The 19,395-nt window shown below is 28.4% G+C and overlaps 1 protein-coding gene across 4 annotated transcripts; it reads right to left on the bottom strand.

The window, feature by feature from the left end:
- Nucleotides 1-3,577: 3,577 nt before the first annotated feature.
- Nucleotides 3,578-14,798, bottom strand: LOC115706564 (aminopeptidase M1). 4 transcript variants are annotated; one of them, XM_030634264.2, is made up of 20 exons: nt 14,518-14,798; nt 12,973-13,107; nt 12,716-12,861; nt 8,280-8,382; nt 7,999-8,185; nt 7,552-7,645; nt 7,297-7,450; nt 7,114-7,218; nt 6,729-6,845; nt 6,516-6,629; nt 6,231-6,413; nt 5,846-6,149; nt 5,631-5,752; nt 5,438-5,535; nt 5,041-5,221; nt 4,842-4,956; nt 4,678-4,745; nt 4,245-4,319; nt 4,009-4,086; nt 3,578-3,914 (listed from the first exon to the last, which is right to left on the bottom strand). In XM_030634264.2, exons 1-20 carry the CDS (start codon nt 14,725-14,727, stop codon nt 3,732-3,734), a joined length of 2,772 nt encoding a protein of 923 aa, XP_030490124.2. In that variant the 5' UTR covers nt 14,728-14,798; the 3' UTR covers nt 3,578-3,731. The 4 variants fall into 4 exon arrangements, with proteins under 4 accessions (XP_030490124.2, XP_030490130.2, XP_060962501.1 ...); XM_030634270.2 differs by having other exon boundaries at nt 12,973-13,098; XM_061106518.1 differs by lacking the exon at nt 14,518-14,798 and adding an exon at nt 13,270-13,317.
- Nucleotides 14,799-19,395: the final 4,597 nt, after the last annotated feature.

The following is a 19,395-nucleotide window of genomic DNA, read 5'->3' as shown; positions in this document are numbered from 1 at the left end:
GTTTTATGAAACTTAATGTGCTATATAAAATATTCAACCTATCTTAATGTTTGAACATTCTAAATATATCTAGCACTATAAAAGAAATTTATGTATAGCATTTAAATCATACAAATCAAAATTAATTGAATTAAAAATAAATTTTCCAAATAAATACAAATTAAAACAATTATTGTATGATAATAAATTAAATGCTTAATTCCACGATATGTAATTAATTATGCATTTATAACCATATAATATCTTAAATATTTGTACTAATAATTAATTTGTATAAATAAGGTAAATATACAAATTAGTACAATTAATTATATGAAATGAATTAAATGCAAAATTAAAGAATATACTTAATGGCAGATTATCAATTAATTTAATCAATAAATTACTTAATTGGTAAATAAATATAATAATTGCGCACTTAATTGTAGAATAATTAAATATTCACATTCTTAAAATATCACAATTATTGTAATTACATGTAAAAAATAAAGCATGTAATTAATTTACCAAATTAAAAACTTCCATAATAATTTATTACTAAATAACATATAATATATGAAGATATATATTAAATAAGAATGGAAAGTTTAAACAAATGTAATTTAATTGACTAAATAAACAAAATAAGGAAATAAAATAAAATTCCAAAAATAAATCAAAATAATTAAATTTCGGAATTTTCTTAAATTTTTCTTAATTTTCTATTTTTTTTTTTTTGAAAAATCTGCCCTGAAAAACGACATAATAAATTATCCTTAAACTTCCAAAAATCATGAAATCAATTCCAAAATGATCTAAATGAAAAAATTAAGAGATCTATATTGATTTCAAGCATCGAAAACACGCAAAATGTATACTTTAATTTCAAAAGGTGTTCTCGAGTCTGAATGAATTTTTCCAGTAAAGTTTTCAGATTTTAAGGTATTAAAATTATTTTTGATGCACAAAATCGATCTATAATATCTTATGAATATAATAATGCATATAGAATTCAAAATAAATACCAAAAATAAAAACGGAAAAAAATACGGACCGAAGCATAAAACTTTCATGTATATATATACTCGTATACAATATATACTGCATAAAATCATCATTAATGTATGGAAGAGAGTATTACATACAATTTCATGCAATAAAAGTATATATAAAAAATATATATATACGTATATATATACAACAATACTTACGCATATATATAATATATATAAACAAAAAATATGAATATATATATGTATATACGTAGATTAAATTAAAATGTATATATATGATCAGAATTATATGAATATGAATATATATATAAAATATATATAAATTAAGAACCGATCATATATGTATATATATTTATATATAAAGATGTATATGAATATAAATATATATATGTATATATATGAAGATGAATATGAATATATATATGTATAAAAAAGAATTGAGTATGAATGTATATATATAATCGGGATTGTATAATATGAAAGTATAAATATATATAATTTATATTATAAATGAAGAACCCCGTAAAAATATATATATATAAAACTTAAAATAAATCAAGGCAGAGATATATAATCCGCTCTGATACCAACTGTTAAACATTTATATGTACAAACTGAAACATATATGTATGTGTATATAAATGCGGAATTAAATCAAACATATATACACTATGAATAAGGATCGAAATACCTCCAGCTATTGATTCTTGAGCTTCAAACCCACATAAGCTTTGATCTGCAAAGGAAACTAGTTGATGTGGGTAATCGGGCTTCCTCGCTCTCTCAACTCTCTTTAGATGGATTTTGCTGTTATGAACAGAATGAGTGAGGAGCTCGGGGACCGAGACCCTATATTTATAGGTGAGATACTCCATCAGTATCTGTGCCACATTAATTGTCAGAATATTTTGACAATTAATTCAGGAAATCAAATCAGGTAATGAATATAGAAATCTGACCATATATAGAATATTACGTAATTGATTCTGTCCAGATTCAATGAATATAAAATATTCATTTATCAGAATCAATAATATTATTTTATTTCCTTAATTAGAAATATTCTAATAGAGAATTCTAGCATTAGGCTTGTCCCAAATAACTAGAAACATCTAGTGACTATTGTTTCTAAAAATTTCTAGAAAATTATTTTCTACTCATTTCTTACATTTATCTAGGGCCCGTTTGGGGTAGCTTTTAGAAAAGTTAAAAGTGCTTTTTGAGAAAGCTATTAGACTTTTCTACTAATCTTTGGTAATTACAATGGGCTTTGTCTTAAATTAACTATCAAATATGTAATAACTAGAAATTTCTAGAAGTTTAGAGGAGGTGATGACTTCTAACAAAATAAATAAGCAAAAAGGGTCATTGTATATTACCGCCACGTGCCCACTATCGAAACCGTGATTCATACACCGAATGAAAGTAGTAGTTGAAACAAAATTGTAAAATAAATACAACCCAGAAAGTGATTCTTTAATGATTTGATACCAATACACCTCGACTCTCAATCATCATCATCGTCAAATTCCCGTATTTGAATATACTTCGCCATTATTATTATGCACAGAGAAACAAAATAAGCAATTAAACTAATACAAATATATCTGTTATTCTCTGTACTGTTTTTTGTTTGCGTGAGGATAGGAGAAAGAGGGAAGGAGTTGGAAAATTTAACCTAAACCTCAGTAAAAAAAATTGTTATTTTTGAATAGAAAACAAGTAATGATGAAGAGATGAAGCAGAGTATACCTTCAGCCATGGCGATTAGGGTATGAGTAGAGTAGAGGCTAGAGGGAGAAGTGAAAAGGAGTGAGATTGGGTTTGAAAGGTGGAGAAGTATGAAGATAAATAAATAGGTAAGCGGTAGTTCCGGTAGCTAATTCGTGAAAAGCGGTGGTTATTCATGTAGCTGGTACAAAGGGAAAGGTTATTCATAGCTAATATTTTTGTGATATTAATGGGATTTGTTTTATTTTTATTTTATTATATATAAATAAAAAGTCACCCATGAATTTTTCATAAACAAGAATTCAGTTATATAGGCATATTGAATTGCATCAATAGTGATATTACACATCACAAGAGTGCTAGACATCATAGGTGTCCTTTAGCTTTTTTTTTTTTTTTTTTTTTTTTGAGAAATACTAAAAGATAATATTGGTGTCTAGCACACTCCTACGTGTCAATATCATTATTAGTTTAATTAAGTATTAAGTCTCATATAATTTAATATAATAACTTTTAGTGAGTATCGCTAATTAATTACAAGATGACACGTCTAGAAAGTGCTAGGCACCACTGGTGCCCAATATTAAAACTCTTTTTCTTTTTGGTAATTGGCAGCAAAATCCCTTTAAGTATACTTTTGTTTGTAATTTTAAAGTGCCAGCTAAATTTTACCGTTAAATATATGCTGAATTGCCACTGTGTATACCTATGTGTTTTTATTGGATCCAAGGTTTTAGTATCACCTATACACATATTCACAAAGGCAATTACAATTGGTATTTTATGTTGAAATGTAACTAACAAAAAAAAGTATACTTAAAGGGATTTTGGCAAAATAATAACAAAGACGGAAAGGTGCTCAACGCTAATTTCCCGCCCCGTAACATCAACCCAATCATGCATTAAAGAGTGCATATTTATTACACATGATTGTTTTAGGTTACTATATTTACAACTTTATTCTTTAAACATATTATACACAACATAATGACATTACACGACCCAACCTTAGTGGTAGTATGTCAAAGTGTTGAGGGTCTTAACAAGTTGGTCATCATTTTGAATACTTCGAACCCAATTGGCATTAATGCGTACCCGTTCAATGCTTTGCTTCAATGTTCTAGCCATGCTCGGCTTGGTGCGGTTCGCAAAGAAATCCTCAATTTCCTCGGCATCCTCTATCGAAGAAAACTATCGAAAAATAGGAGTGAAAATTGGAATGAGAAGAGCGTGATTCGAGTTCTTTTCAAATATTATAAATGAGATGTAGAGAAAGAGAACAAACCGGCGATACGATTGCATTGATGAAACGGGTTATTAAAGGACTAGAACCCCAAGTATTTGAAATGTGCTCCCAGTTATCCTACATTTCGGAATCATTAGTAAATAGAAAATATTATGAGGGCATTTGCAGTGTTAAGATACTATACACTAATACATACGAGTTCATATTTTGTTGTTGATATTAGATTTAACACTGTTATTTGAAGGAAAAGGGAATTGACTTATGTTTGATAGTACCTTCAACCACTTCCAAGCTGTTTCACGCCCTTCCTTGCTAACATTAAGAACCAATACAACATCTTGAGTACGAACCTAAACAAAATAGCCATATTCAGCTCTAAAATATGTAAATCACAGGAGAAATATGTATACACATACTAATAATGTATTACTTTTGTACTAATTGTAAATGTTTCTATTTTCGGTAAATGGACAAGTATATATATATTTTTTTTATACGTATGCAATTAATTGTTTTGAATTTTATTTTTAATACTATAAATTATTCTGATCTTCCTGAGATGTCTATTATAACTATAATCTACAACAACATATAAAGAAAATTAAAAATTAGATATGAATTTATGTAAGTGTCAAAAATAAATGCTCCTACGATCCCCTACCTATAAATATTTTCATACATAACATAAATTGACTCGAGATTAATTACCTCAGAAGTAAGCGAAAAATCAAGAGCTTCCAAAACTATGATGGGATCAGGAGAAGATGTCAATGAACCTACAAGACGAAATAGAAACAATTGCCATAAAGATAAATATATAATCCATGTTTAAGCATGACCAATATTGTTCTTAATCAAGTTCTGGATTATACTTAGAACCCGGGTTTTCTCTTGGCTTAGATCACTTTCTCTGTAGATTTTCAAAAGGGAGTCATAACCCGATCTGTTCTTCGCGCTAGTTCTCTGCATTACAGCTACATATGCAGCCTGCAAAGTTCAAACCATAATCCATAATGAACAAATATATAATGTTGTTATTTAGATATGCTTTTAAGTTACATTAGAGACAACCATTCTCAAATCTGGAGGAAGGAGTGGTGTGTTTCTGTCAATTAAGTATTCATTGAAACGCCTAATTGCTTCGGTTAGAGTTTGTTCATGTCCGAATACAGCCAAGGCTGTCAAAATTTCTCCTCTCAACATTGCATCTAAATGGCTCTCTCCATCTTTAGGTTGCCAACCACCAAGAGTCCTGATACAATTTTGAAAGAAGAAAAGAAATGAGAAAATGATAAAAATTTCGTCTTCTTGATGTGTTAAGGGAAAGCGCCAAACTCGCCCTCCCAATTCAATTTCTCTGTGATTTTTCTACCTTAGTCTATCTTTGGTGTTGTTTGGCTATGAGTAATGAAAAAGAGAATGAGAATGATAACATGAATAAGTCATGAAAATGCATGAAAGAACTTACTCTGCAGCAATTCGGAATAGGTTAATAAAAAATTGTTTAATGGCATCCAGAAGCTCGGGTATGGCGGAAGCTACAATTCTTTCTACTTTATAGCTTACCTGTGAATTGTTATTAAGGTAACCAGAATTAGCAGACTAAGGTTTATAAAATGAACCGAACTGAACTTAAAACAAGATTTAGAGCATAACATTACAGTAATCAAGTTAGAAAGCACAGTATAATCAAGTTCGTCCGAGTAAGAACTCATCAAGGTAAGTAAAGAGCTAAGAGATTGTTGGCTAGCCATACATAGCGCGAACGCATCATCCAAAATCCCTGTGAAAACAAACAACACAAGATTTAAACTACTTAATTTCGAAACCAACAAGACAAAAGATTGAAGTGAGTGAGAAGCATCAACAACAATACCAAATCTATCTGTTGCAGTTAAGTACTTGTTCTCTATTGCATATCTTAGTCTCTCTGCAAGATCCTCGTCGTATTTCACCCGAAAGAAACCAGTTTGATTGACATTAAGTTTTATCCAACCGAGTGATGAACCGCCCTTGCCTTCAGCTGTTGCGGCCTCTGCAAGGCCGAATTCATTCATGTCGAGAGCTCCAGACTTTGATTCTAGTAGGAAGTTTATTTGGTTGTCGTATGAACCGCAGCATAGTGTTATTGGGACAATCCACTTTCCCACCCCATGTGAACCAACATACAAGAATCGTGACTACATTTATAACATACAAGATCTGTAAGTTCACAAACAGTAGAATAGAACTTAACAAACTATAATTAGAGACAAAATGACCTGTTGAATCTCTAATTTTTGATCTTTGACTTTGATGGAGATAACTGGGTATCCTGTTTGCTTTGTCCAAGAACTCATTAGCATGTTCACAGGCTCCCCAGATTCTTCCTCAATGGCAGCCCATAAATCTTCTGTCTTTGCATTTGAGAAAGCATGTCTTTTTATATATAAAGCAAGTGACCTCTAATCACATCAATCAAATAAAACAATACAAACAATTATTTGACATGACTAAAGTGAAGTAGCTAAACTTATGAAAGGAAAGAACAAACCAAGTAACCAAACCTGAAAACATTCAGCACCAATATAGCGTTGGAGCATTTGAATAACAGAAGCACCTTTTTTATAACTGATTGCATCAAATATTTCCTGAATTTGAGACACGTGCGGAACTTCCACCTGAATAATGAAAAGGGTGCACACTTCAATATGATTATGATATGTAGTTGAAGCAGGCATATGTGTAAGAGTATCTATTCACAGTGCAGACAAAATTACCTCAATGGGGTGAGATTCTTCAAGCCCATCAAGTCTAAGACCCTCAATAGATTCATTGAGAAATTGAGTCCATACATTCCATTCCGGGAACAAGCTATCATTTGCTACATAGCTTACCTAAATGACCCCATAAGAGTTATTTGTCACATTGAAATCAGTTGTCAATTTGATAGTGGGAAAATTCAACAATATTTAATTTCAAAAAGATATGTAAAGACCGAAGAACAGCTAAGGGCATCTTCTATCGAGCATCTAGACTTTTAAATGAAAGTGTTAGCTGTATATTAGATGTATTTCGTTGTCTAATTTTCTTTCCATGAAAATTAGCAAATTCTTTTCACCTCACATAATAGTCTAAAGTTCATAAATATAAGTGAGAACGTACCCATGTTGCAAACCCTTCATTCAGCCACAAATGAGTCCACCATTCCATCGTTACAAGATTGCCAAACCACTGATGCGCGAGCTCATGAGCTACCACGGTTGCAACCTTTCAAAACAGCCAAATATTCAATTTTTAGAGTACTAATAGCAAAAGCATTGATGTTCAGAAAATTCACATTATTACCCTTTGCTTGTTTGCAGCTGCTGAATGTTGATCATCATAAAGCAAAGCTGTTTCACGATATGTAACCAAACCATAATTCTCCATTGCCCCAAAAGCAAAGTCAGGTATGGCAACCATATCCAATTTAGGCAAAGGATATGGTCTACCAAAATATCTGTAAATATGTTAATATGTTAACCAAAGAGGAAAACAATCAAAATCAAAAGCACCTATAAACGGAAATATATATACTCAGTTTTGAGAAAGAGAATCTACTCTTTGAATAGCTCAAGTGTCTTGACAGCAACATGTAATGCAAATTTTCCTTGGTTTGTCTTTCCTACTTGACAGTATACTCGAACTTTGACCCCTGTGATTGAGATGTAATATAACACTATCAATGACTGTTCAAAGGTTTGTTCACAAAACAATAGCTATAATAGAAATTGGAATAAATCAACACGAGAAAAAAAAAAATAGGAAAATTGAAATTATTATTTTGGTGAGATAGATTTTCAAAGAATAAAATTGTCTTTTATTTAAATATAATAAAAAGAATCCATTCTTGAGTGGATGAGGGAAGTAGTATTCTCATTCTCATTCTTTTTCCTCTTACACACTAACTTTACCCTATTTTTCTTCGTAACAGTTATTTACTTCATTTTTTTGCTGAAATTACTTACTTGGCTAAATGAGAATAGATGTTGAGTATTATAACTTTACCATCAGAAGTATGATCTTCCACATAATCAAGCAAGCCAATAACAAAGGCCACCAAATATGTAGACATAATTGGTGATTCTTGATATGATAATGTCTTGATTTGTCCTTTAACATTTTCTTCAATGATTGGCATGTTTGAAAGGGCTACTAGGTCGGATGGAACATCCAACGTGATCTTAAACGTAGCCTGTAACTCCCCAAGAAAATATAACACAACAAAATATAACAATAATCATTATATATATACATATTTGTTGATTTAGATAGAGATAAATAGAGACCTTGCAAGCTGGTTCATCCCAACAAGGAAAGCACTGTCTTGCATCAGCTGGTTCAAATTGTGTGACTGCCATATTCTTCTTCTCACCATTATGCTCATATGTACTTATACAAAAGAAGAGTAATAAGTCAAGCATATACAGACACAAAACAATCTATTAAGGACATACAATAAAAATTCCTCCAAACTATGGTACTTAAGAGTCTTATTCCCAAACTTTTTTACTTATGGTTATTGTAGAGTTTTGTCCTTCCAACCATTTTTCTTCAACGGTTTGTTGATGTAGTTACATGACACATCAATGCCACGTCAATGCTACATCAGCAAACCCTTAGAAAAATGAGAAAAGTTAAGAGGCACACATCATTATGGTGTTGGACACTTCAAGGGGCCTAATAGCAATGCTCTAGAAAAATAGATGCAATGACAAGACTCTACATGGACCTTTATGTGAAAAATGTTTAGATGCAAAAAAGGCTATAATTTGAGGAAAATTAAATAATTTGTCCATCAATCAATCAATCAATCATCAATATCTATATATATAAAGGAGAGTTTTAGGGGAGTTGATGTGGCAACTTCTATGTCATTTTTTTCCAATCTCTCTTCTCTCAATTTTCTAAATTTACTCCTATTATTTTAAAGATTCAATTATATATTTAGTCTATTCTTTTCTTTTAATTAGTACCATTTAAACCCATGAAATAATTTTAAAATTTATTACATTAATTTATAACATTCAAAGAATACAAATAGTTTTCTTTGTTTTTTTAACTTACATAATTATTGTTATTTAAAAGATAATGAGATACTCAAAGTTTTTTACTATCTCTATTTAACACATTGTAACCATTAATAATTGTAACAGTTTTTTAATAAGGATTAATAGTTGTAACGGTTGATTTTATTACAATACTACTTCTTATTATCTACTCAAATATATTATTACACTTATTATTATTATTATTATTATTATTATTATATAAATAAGAAAAAAAAAATAAGCACTATGCCTTTCTTCATACTATATTACAATTATTTTCTCTCTCTCTCAAACCTTTTCACTTCTCTTATTATATATATATATATTTATATTTATATAGACAACGTTATATATGCTCAAGTGACATTAATAAACCTATTATATTACAATTCTAATTCATAATGAGTTATAGGTAAGTGATATCATAATTTGTTAATAATATTGTTGAAAAAGGAAACTTATAATTTAGTTAATACATCATTAAATTATAGATAGAAAACCCATATAAAATGGAATCAACGAATTCAAATGGTTACATAATAATTGTTAAGCAAAAAACATTATAATTATTTTTTATTTTATATACTAATTAATACTAACTTAAAAGAAATAAAAGACTAATGACCTATAGTATTCTAAAATACCATACCATTTATATGATAATTAATTTTAAAAACGTAACATTCACACTAATACCAAATTAATTATAAAAATATAACATACACATAATTTAATATATGTATTAATTCTCTTCAATATAAATATGTAGGAAGAATATATTTGATGTGTTATGTGGAAGTGTACTATTAGTAAAATTTTGTAAGAATAGTTTCTTTACAATTTAAAGAATTCTTCAAAGAAATCTAAAATTATTTTTGAATTCCATAGAAAAGAAATCTCGATCTATCATATTCATGGGAAAGCTGAATACTTCTTATTCAAAGTTAATTTATGTCATTTTGACAACTAAAAGGTAAATTACTTTTAATATACTATTTTATATGTTTAATGAATTTTTGGTTTTGCAGAAACAAATTTTTTTTGTAGCTTTTTTTTTTTGGTTCAAGGATGAAAAATGACAAACACAAATATGATACCAAGAAATGAGCATTCTTCACATTGAGGAGGAGGTCGGCGGTGTTGTAGAAATATTAATAAATACTATATATTATAAGAGTATAAATACATATTCATTTTTATTTTGTGTGTATATATACAAAATTAATGTACATTTTAATCACTATTATATATTATCTTAAATTTGTGACAAAAAAAAAATGTATGTATTATCGTTTGATTATTGATTATATACAATATATTAGATATTTAGAGACTTTCATATATCTTTTATATTTTATTTATTTATTTTTTTTGCACATGTAGTGTATAAAACTATTTTATTAAGAAGAATATATTAACAAATATATTTATATTTCTAACATGTCTCTCTTTCAATTTTTTTTATACCAATATGTGTTACAATTTTTTAGTTAATATTAATATCATATTTTGTTATTGTTTTTTTTTTTTTTTGAAAGAATAAAAACTCAAAGATAGTAAAAAAAAATTTCTTTGATTTTACCATGTTATATGTTACATTTTTTTTTTAATTGATATTGGAATCATTTGGATCATGTTTACCCTTGTGTGAAAAAAAAAGTCCAATAATTTATCATAAAAATATATAATCTCATTGATAAAATTAATTAATTATGTCTTTTCATTTCTATAACTCATGTTATATAATACTCATAATTATATTAAAATTAATTGTCTCTCTTCATCTCTATAATTCATATACTATACATATTACTCATATTATTATTATTATTATTATTAACCAAATATATATATATAAAAATTATCTTTTCTATATTTTCTCATCATTTATTATTATTTTTTAATTTTGTGAGAATGAGTGCTTTATTTAGTATACAAATATTGAATTGGTAGGTTTCATTTTATGTTTTATTTTCTTTGAAATTCTTTTATTTTAATTAGTTTTTATATTTTTTATTTACACAGATTTGGAAGGAGAAATATAATATTTCTTTTACTATTTTATTATATGAATAGATCTTTCTATTTTATATTAACTCTTTGCACGTGAGATTTAATTGTTCAATCTATACGCTTTAAGATAGTGTTTATATACTTATTGCCAAGAATAATTTTTATATAAAGACATATATTTATTTGATTAATATTAATGATACATTGAAAAATATCCTTGATTTATTTTTATTATTTGTCCATAAAATATTGTTTCAAAAAATATATTTCTATATAAACTGTAAATATATAATAACATTACTTTCATACTACTATATATATATAGTCATATTTTAAAAGTAAATTTTATTTAAATTTTGTATTATGATTTCTATTGAATTTAATTTTTAGTCAGTTGCTAATTATTATTTTAAATTAAGCTATCTATTTGTTTATATATAATTATGATATAATAAGAGCAACTCCAAAGAGCCTTCAAATTTAAAGTTGCAGTGGGTAATCTTCTCCAACGTAGCAGCATCTTTACATCATATATGCGATCTTTCTTTGCGATTACACCGTATATATGCAGTAGCACTGTAGCAACTGTATCTTTTTTTTTTAATTATTATTATTAATATTTAATAGTTTATTTTTGTTTATATATATTGTTTAATATTAAAATATATTATATTTTATTAATATAATAAATAAAATATATTTTTTGGTGTAAATTTTAGTGTTGTGGTTGGAGTGAAAATACTTTTTGACACTAAATTTAGTGATAGTGTAACACCAAATTTAATGTGTCATTGGAGATGCTCTAAGTAGTACAAAAAGAGGTGACATGACATTTTATTTATTAAGAATTATAATTTTCTAATTTTGGCTTTTGTTAATTAATATTTATTATTTTTGATTAAAAGAGAATAAAAAAAATAAATTATAATTACTTCATGATTAATATTAGTATTAGTACTAAAAATGTTATAAACAACGAAAAAAAGAAGGATGAGAACTCAATAATCTATCTATATATATATAGTTCTCCCATGTAAAGAAGGTGTGACAATGTACATTCTATTTAGGAAGAGTTGTAGGTATCAAATTTTGTGATTTTTTTTTTCTAATTTTTTATATTCAATATTTATTATTAGTAATTAAAAGAGAGAATAAAATAAAGAAATTCTAATTACTTTTTAATTAATATTATAAACAACTAAAACAAAGTCACAACTCAATAACAGAAATAATGTATTAGAATATTTCAAATCGAGAATAATTTAGAGACATGACTTTTTATTATTTTTATTTATTTTTTGTAATAATTGAAGGAAAAAAATATCTATTTATTCTTATAATAATTTAAATTGCATCAAAACTATAAATTTACTCATGAATTTAAACAGAGTAATCACTTTAAATAATAGTAATGAGAGATTGAGAAAAATCTTAAAAACTATATATAGTTTTTTATAAGAATATAAAATAATTTAGATATTTACCATTCTAATGTTATAGAAACCGCGCGAAGCGCGGTGTCATTCCCTAGTTTACTAATAAGAAAAACTTCAAAACATGTATGCCTCTGTATGGAGATAAGATTCTAACAAGTGAAAACTGGTGATCGGGTTTTCAACAAAACTGTGATAAAAAACACAACAAAAATATTGATCAATTACCTTCGATAAAAACCCTTCATCTTGTCATTTAAAACCCCTTCAAACTCAATATCCAAAATCCCATCTCCAATAGGGAGTGTCTGTGGAAACTCCAACACCAAAATCTCATCCTCTTCGAAAATTTCTACTTTTGTAGGCTTGAATACCTGTTCAAGTTTCCAATAACTCATAAAATTAGGAACAGAATCCAATCCAATCAGTAATTCAATAAACCGAACACAAAAAAAGCCCCCCAGAAATGGTAACAGCAATTATACTCCTGATGATCCACTCTCTTCACTGCGGCCTCTTAGTAACCATATAATAAGATTCATAATTGCTTTAGCAAAACTCCAAATGATCTTTCCAGCAAAAAGTAAACTCCACATCAAATTTCCTCTGCTCTGCAAACTCTAATCATTCATTGAAAAAATTCAAACACACGGCAATCAATTTAAAAAGAAAAAGAGGTTCCCATTTTACTCTACTGGAGATCAGATCAAATATTAGGAAATTATATGTATATGAAAGTTTTGAAAAAATTGACATAGTATAACGATTGTAAGGAGTAGAACTTCAAAATCCATAATAAGATCATTAAAAATAAACTTAATACTCCACATGAAATTTCCTCTGCTCTGCAAACTCTAATCATCCCTTGAAAATGTTCAAACACATGGTAATCATTTGTTATCTTCCCAATTTCACTCTCCCGGAGATCAGATCAAATATTAGGCAATTATATATATTAAATATATTATAAGTTGCTTCAACCCACTAAAATAGATGATCTGGTGCAACCCTTAGCTGTTTCGGTATCTAAAAAATTTCTTAGTTCAATCTTTTTCATAAAAATTCAGAATAATTTACAATATAGAATTGTATGTTCAAATTGTCTATTTCATATGCGTATGAAATAAAAAAATCAATAAACTCTTTAAACTCTATTTTCGGCGTGTTAAATTTTTCTAAATATGTCAAAAATTTGCAGGCTGTTTTAGATACTGAAATAGATAAGGGTCTTCAATTCACCCTTGCAGAATTTTTCTATATTATATACACATATATGAAAATATTGAAAAAGGTAACATACATAATAACGATTATAAGGACTACAATCACTTTGAACTAACATTACACAATCCACAAAGATCACTAAAAATTAACAATAATACTCCAATAATCTTTCCAGCAAAAAATAAAGTCCACATGAAATTTTCTCTGCTCTGCAAACTCTGATCATCCATTAAAAAAGTTCAAAAGATCTGAACATATATTATAAACTTATATAACTATAGTAACGACTAAGAATCACTTTGAACTAACATCACACAATCCACAAAGATCGTTAAAAAAATTAACAAAAATACTCCAGAAGATCTTTCCAGCAAAAAGTACACTCACATAAAATTTTCTCTTCTGTTCAAACTCTAATCATCCATTGAATAGATAAAAAACACAGTAATCAATTTCTAAAAGAGCTTAATATCACTCTCCTGGAGATCCGATCAAATATTATGAACTTATATAACGATCGTAACTACTAAGAATCACTTTGAACTAACATCACACAACCCATAAGGATCGCTAAAAATCAACAATTATACTCCAAATGATCTGAAATTTCCTCTCTCCAAACTCTAATCATCCATTAAAAAAAGTTCAAAAACACAGTAATCAATTTATACAAAAGAAGAACTCATTTCACTCTCTCAAAGATCCGATCAAATATTATGAACTTACATAACGATCGTAACTACTAAGAATCACTTTAAACTAACATCACACAATCCATAAGATCATTATAAAAGAAAAAGTTTTACCAAATCTTTGGGGATGAAAGATACGGAGGCGATTTTGACAGATAGATTAGCAGCATTGAGAACGATGAATCTGGTTTCAGAGAGAACAGTGAGGTCGACGGAGACGGAGCCGGTGAATTTGCAGGAGTTGAGATTGGGTTTGAGATTGATACGGTATCGTTTTGGGAGGATGAATTTGGGTAAGCGAGGCTGGCCTTTGAATTGCTCCATTTTTTCTTTTTAGTGAGTGTGTTTGGGAAGTGGGAAAATGAAGGAAAATGAGTTTGCTATTTAGCGGGAAAATGAGAGGGGTATTTATACTGTGGAAATGGAAAGGCTTCAAAACGACGCCGTTTGGATTGTTGAATTCTGTTTTTTTTAAGCTAAGCCTCCCAAACGGCTACTACTAGTAGGGACACGTGTCATTCTTGCTCCTTCTAGTAAGCATTTTTTTTTCTTGAGCAAGGTGTTTAGCACTATTAGGAGGTGTTACTCTATAATTGTTTAGTAATATTCTATAATCTTTATTAAAGTAAAATAATTGAGACTTGATATTACACATCACAAAGGTAATAGGCATCATACGTGTCCTTTAACTTTTTTTTTTTTTTAAGAAATGCTAAAAGATACTATTAGTGTCTAGCACACTACTACGTGTTAATATCGCTATTAGTATAATTAAATAGGAAAATTTGAAATTATATGCTTAATAAATCCAAATATTGGTCCCCTAAACTAATACTATGCATAATTTGTAAAATAGGATAACTTTTTCTAAAACCCAATTTTACCCCCCATTTACATTACCTGCAATCGGGCCCATCGGACCCCCCAAATCCCATCAGACCAAACACCTATCGGACCCATATCGGGTCGAGCATCGGACCCATCGGGCCCTTGCTATTTGAAGGCAACAGGGACCATCGGACCCCTATCGGTCCGAGCATCGGACCCATCGGACCCCTTGCTATTTGAAAGCAAAAGGGACCATCGGACCCATCGGGCCCCTTACTATTTGAAATCAACATGGACCATCGGACCCCTATCGGTCCGAGCATCGGACCCCTATCGGTCCGAGCATCGGACCCCTATCGGTCCGAGCATCGGACCCATCGGGTCTTTCTCTTCCCCAAGCAAAATAATACCCATTTCTTAGATCCGACAAAAATTTCCCTAAATCTAACAAAATCTTAAGTTTCACAAACACAATCACAATCAAACTCAATCTTTAACACTTTCTCACAAAAAAAAATTAAAATTAAAACATACCTTGGACATTGTGGGTTCAGTTCGTGGATGGTGCTTTGGGTCTCCGTCAGTGTTTCTGTCGCAGTGGTGCTGTTGTGGGTCTCCGTCGGACTCGTCTCGGTCGGAGGTGGGGGTCGTCTCGTGGTGGGAGGTGGGGGTCGCTGTTCGGTTCGGGCGAAGTGGGCAGAGAGATTTAGTTGAGAAGGAGAGAGAAAGGGTTAGAAATTATGAGGAGGGTATTTTAGGGGTTTTTGTAAAAGTGTCCTATTTTTAAAATTACCCTAATTATTGGTTCTCCTAACCAATTATCCCTTATAAAATGCATAGAAATTCAAATTTCCCATTAAATATCAAATCCCATATAATTTAATGTAATAACTTTTAGTGAGTATCGCGAACTAATTATAAGATGAGACGTCTAGAATGTGCTAGATACCATTGGTGCCCAATATCAATGTTTTTTTTTTTTTTGTTTTATAATTGGCAGCAAAATCCCTTTGAGTATACTTTTGTTTGTAAATTTAAAGTGCCAGTTGAATTTCACCGTTAAATATATGTTGAATTGCCATTGTGTATACTTATATATTTTTATTGGATCCAAGATTTTAGTGTCACGTGTACACATATTCACAGAGGCAATTACAATTCGTATTTAATGTTGAAATGTAACTAATACCTCAAATTTGTAAATAAAAGTTAACTTAAGGGGTTATTACCACAAAAAAATAAAAGTAAAATAAAGGAAGAAAAATTAAAACAAAAGAAAATTTCTCTGTTAATTTTTTTAAAAATAATTTTTAAGGGTTTTTTTTTTTCAATGAAAGTATGTAATAGTTATAGTAGATATTTGATTTGTGTTCAAAAATTTTATAAAAAAGCAAAACACTTATAACAATATTCGAACATTATGTTTTGCACAATAAATTTTCTCACCATTCAAAAGGGTATCTTGTATATAAATTATCTCAAAAATGCTATTGTATTCTTCTATTTGATCTTGTTTGGATTGATAGAAGTTTTAGGAGGTGTCCCTTTCATTAGTTGAACAAAAAAGATGCATCTATATTTAAAATAAACTTATTAAAATAAACGGCATTTAAATTATCTTATTAGCCAATACTTTTAATTATTAATTTGTTATATTCACTAAGTAAAACCTACATTATTTTTTAGTAAATAAATAAATAAATAATTTTTTTTTTTACTTTATTCTTATTCTTTACCTAAATATATGGATAGATCACAATCTTATTATTATAAAAGTAGATTCCAAATTGTCTAGTAGAAATTTTGAAGTAATTTTTTTTTGTCAAGAGAATCAAAAGAGCCTCAATTAAGGGTTTAGGATATTTTTTGAGAATAAATGAACTTGATATGTGAGGCAGAATAACTTTTAGGCTCATTAAACTAAAAGCTTTCTAAAAGAATTGGTTTCTCATTCAAATTTCTTTAAGGAACATATAAAGTTGTGTTTGGAAGTAACTGTGAAGTTATTACAATGATAATTATACGGTCTAGTAATTACACTAAATTTTAAAATATAATGTGTTTAGATATGAGATGGTAATTACTTTAAAAAAAAAAAGATATGAGATGGTAATTATGTATGAAATACTTATATTTTATTTGGTAAAATAGTTAGTAATTACACAGGAAAATAATATTTTTTACTAGTTAATGTTTAAAATATAAAGTTTTTAGTAATTACACTCAATTCTCATGGACCACGAGGGCCATGAGAATTGAAGAGTGTAACTGGAATCCCTCGATGACCTCCAATTACACAGTTATAGTGTAATTACATAATCAGACAAACATGTCATACTGTGTAATTGTCTCTAATTACACAGTGACTTTTTAAATGCGCCCTAAGTATTTTGTTATGAATATCTTAAATCTTCGTGCTACCGACCGAAAAAAGTAGTTTCTTACTGCACTCTTCTAAAGGATGTGAAAAAGATGTTGCAACATTTAAAAATAAAGAATCAAATACGGTTTTTTTTTTTAAAAAAAAAAAAAGAAAACGCAAATACAGCCAAAAATAAATAATAAAGAGCATTGTTATTAGGTATTAGTGGTGTCCAGTATTTTTTATAGGTGACACCCTACGTTTAGTTAATGATATTTCCTAAAAGTATTTTTTAATTTATATAGGACTTGATACTTAATTACATTAATATTTGTATGACACCGAAAAAATATTAAACAGTAGACACGTGAAACTATAATCAAATAAAACCAAAAATAATTAATTTAAAATTATGCAAAAGGGTAGACTTGAACCCTAGAATCAAACACGATTTTTTTTTTTAAAAAAAGAAAAAGTAATTACAGCCAAAAATAAATAATAAAGAGCATTGTTATTGGGTATTAGTGGTGTCCAATATTTTTTATAGGTGACCGTGACACCCTACGTTTAGTTAATGATATTTCTTAAAAGTATTTTTTAATTTATATAAGACTCGATACTTAACGTGAAACTATAATCAAATAAAATCAAAAATAATTAATTTAAAATTATGCAAAAAGGTAGACTTAAACCCTCGATATTGAGGGAGCAAACACGTGCCTAACCATCCAAGCTATCCAACTTTGTGTGATATGAAATCACTTAAAAATAATAATAAACAGCTTTCAACAAAACTGGTGAAGTGAAAAAATAAAATCTTATGAGCACTCTCAAATAGTAAAGCCCAAAACTCCACTTTCTTTAAATTTTAATATATTTTATTATTTTCAAATTATAATATTAATGTATTTATGGAGTGTTAAAAGGTATATATATTGACGCAACTTTTACCTGTTTCGACATCTAATTTTTTTTTATCTATTTATTTTATATTCGTATATGTTATAATTTTTTAAGATATCTTACTAATTTTTGAGAAATTCAAACAGTCTATTTCACACGCGTATAGAATAAAATAGTCACGGGTGCAATACATTGTTTGAATTATATTTTTGGTCTGTTAATTTTTTTTTTTTTTGAATTTCTTAAAATTTTAGAGGATGTCTTAAATAACTATAATGTACATTGACTATGAGAAAAAAATTAACATGAGAAGTTTTCCCAAGAAGCGTGCAAGTGAGAATAAAGTACGCTGGAAACACTCGTGTTGGTTTGTAGGGTCAGTCTTCAGTCCATGAAGCAGTCAGAGTGACGAACTCATGTATAAGAGACATAATTCCGTGGGTGTAAAGGTTCATTAAAAGCTTGAAGCAGGAACGTTACAAAATGCGCGGGAGCTAATAATTACAAAAAAATGTAGAAATATGATATTGAATTGTATCAACAACGTTTCTCTTTCAAAAAATACTTAGTCTAAATTATCATTTAACAGACTATAAAAAAACTCGCTAATTTTTGTACAACATTAGGACAAAAATGGTATTTACCCCACCATTTTTTTTTTCATATAAGGAAATTATATTTCCACCCAACAAAATAATAAGTACACCCTAATATTTAAATAAAATAAGCTTAACATAATTTTTAAAAATTGCTCTTAATATTTTTAATTTTTGTCTCATATTATATTGTGTTAATTTCAATAGTTTTTATTTATTTTCATAATTTTTTTTATTTTTTCTAATAAAATTTCATATAATTTTTTTTGTTATAATATTTAATATGTATTTTTTTTAAGAATA

This window comes from Cannabis sativa, chromosome X (genome assembly GCF_029168945.1).
Source record: "Cannabis sativa cultivar Pink pepper isolate KNU-18-1 chromosome X, ASM2916894v1, whole genome shotgun sequence".
NCBI classification, from domain to species: Eukaryota; Viridiplantae; Streptophyta; class Magnoliopsida; order Rosales; family Cannabaceae; genus Cannabis; species Cannabis sativa.
This window is presented reverse-complemented; position numbering and strand designations above follow the sequence as displayed.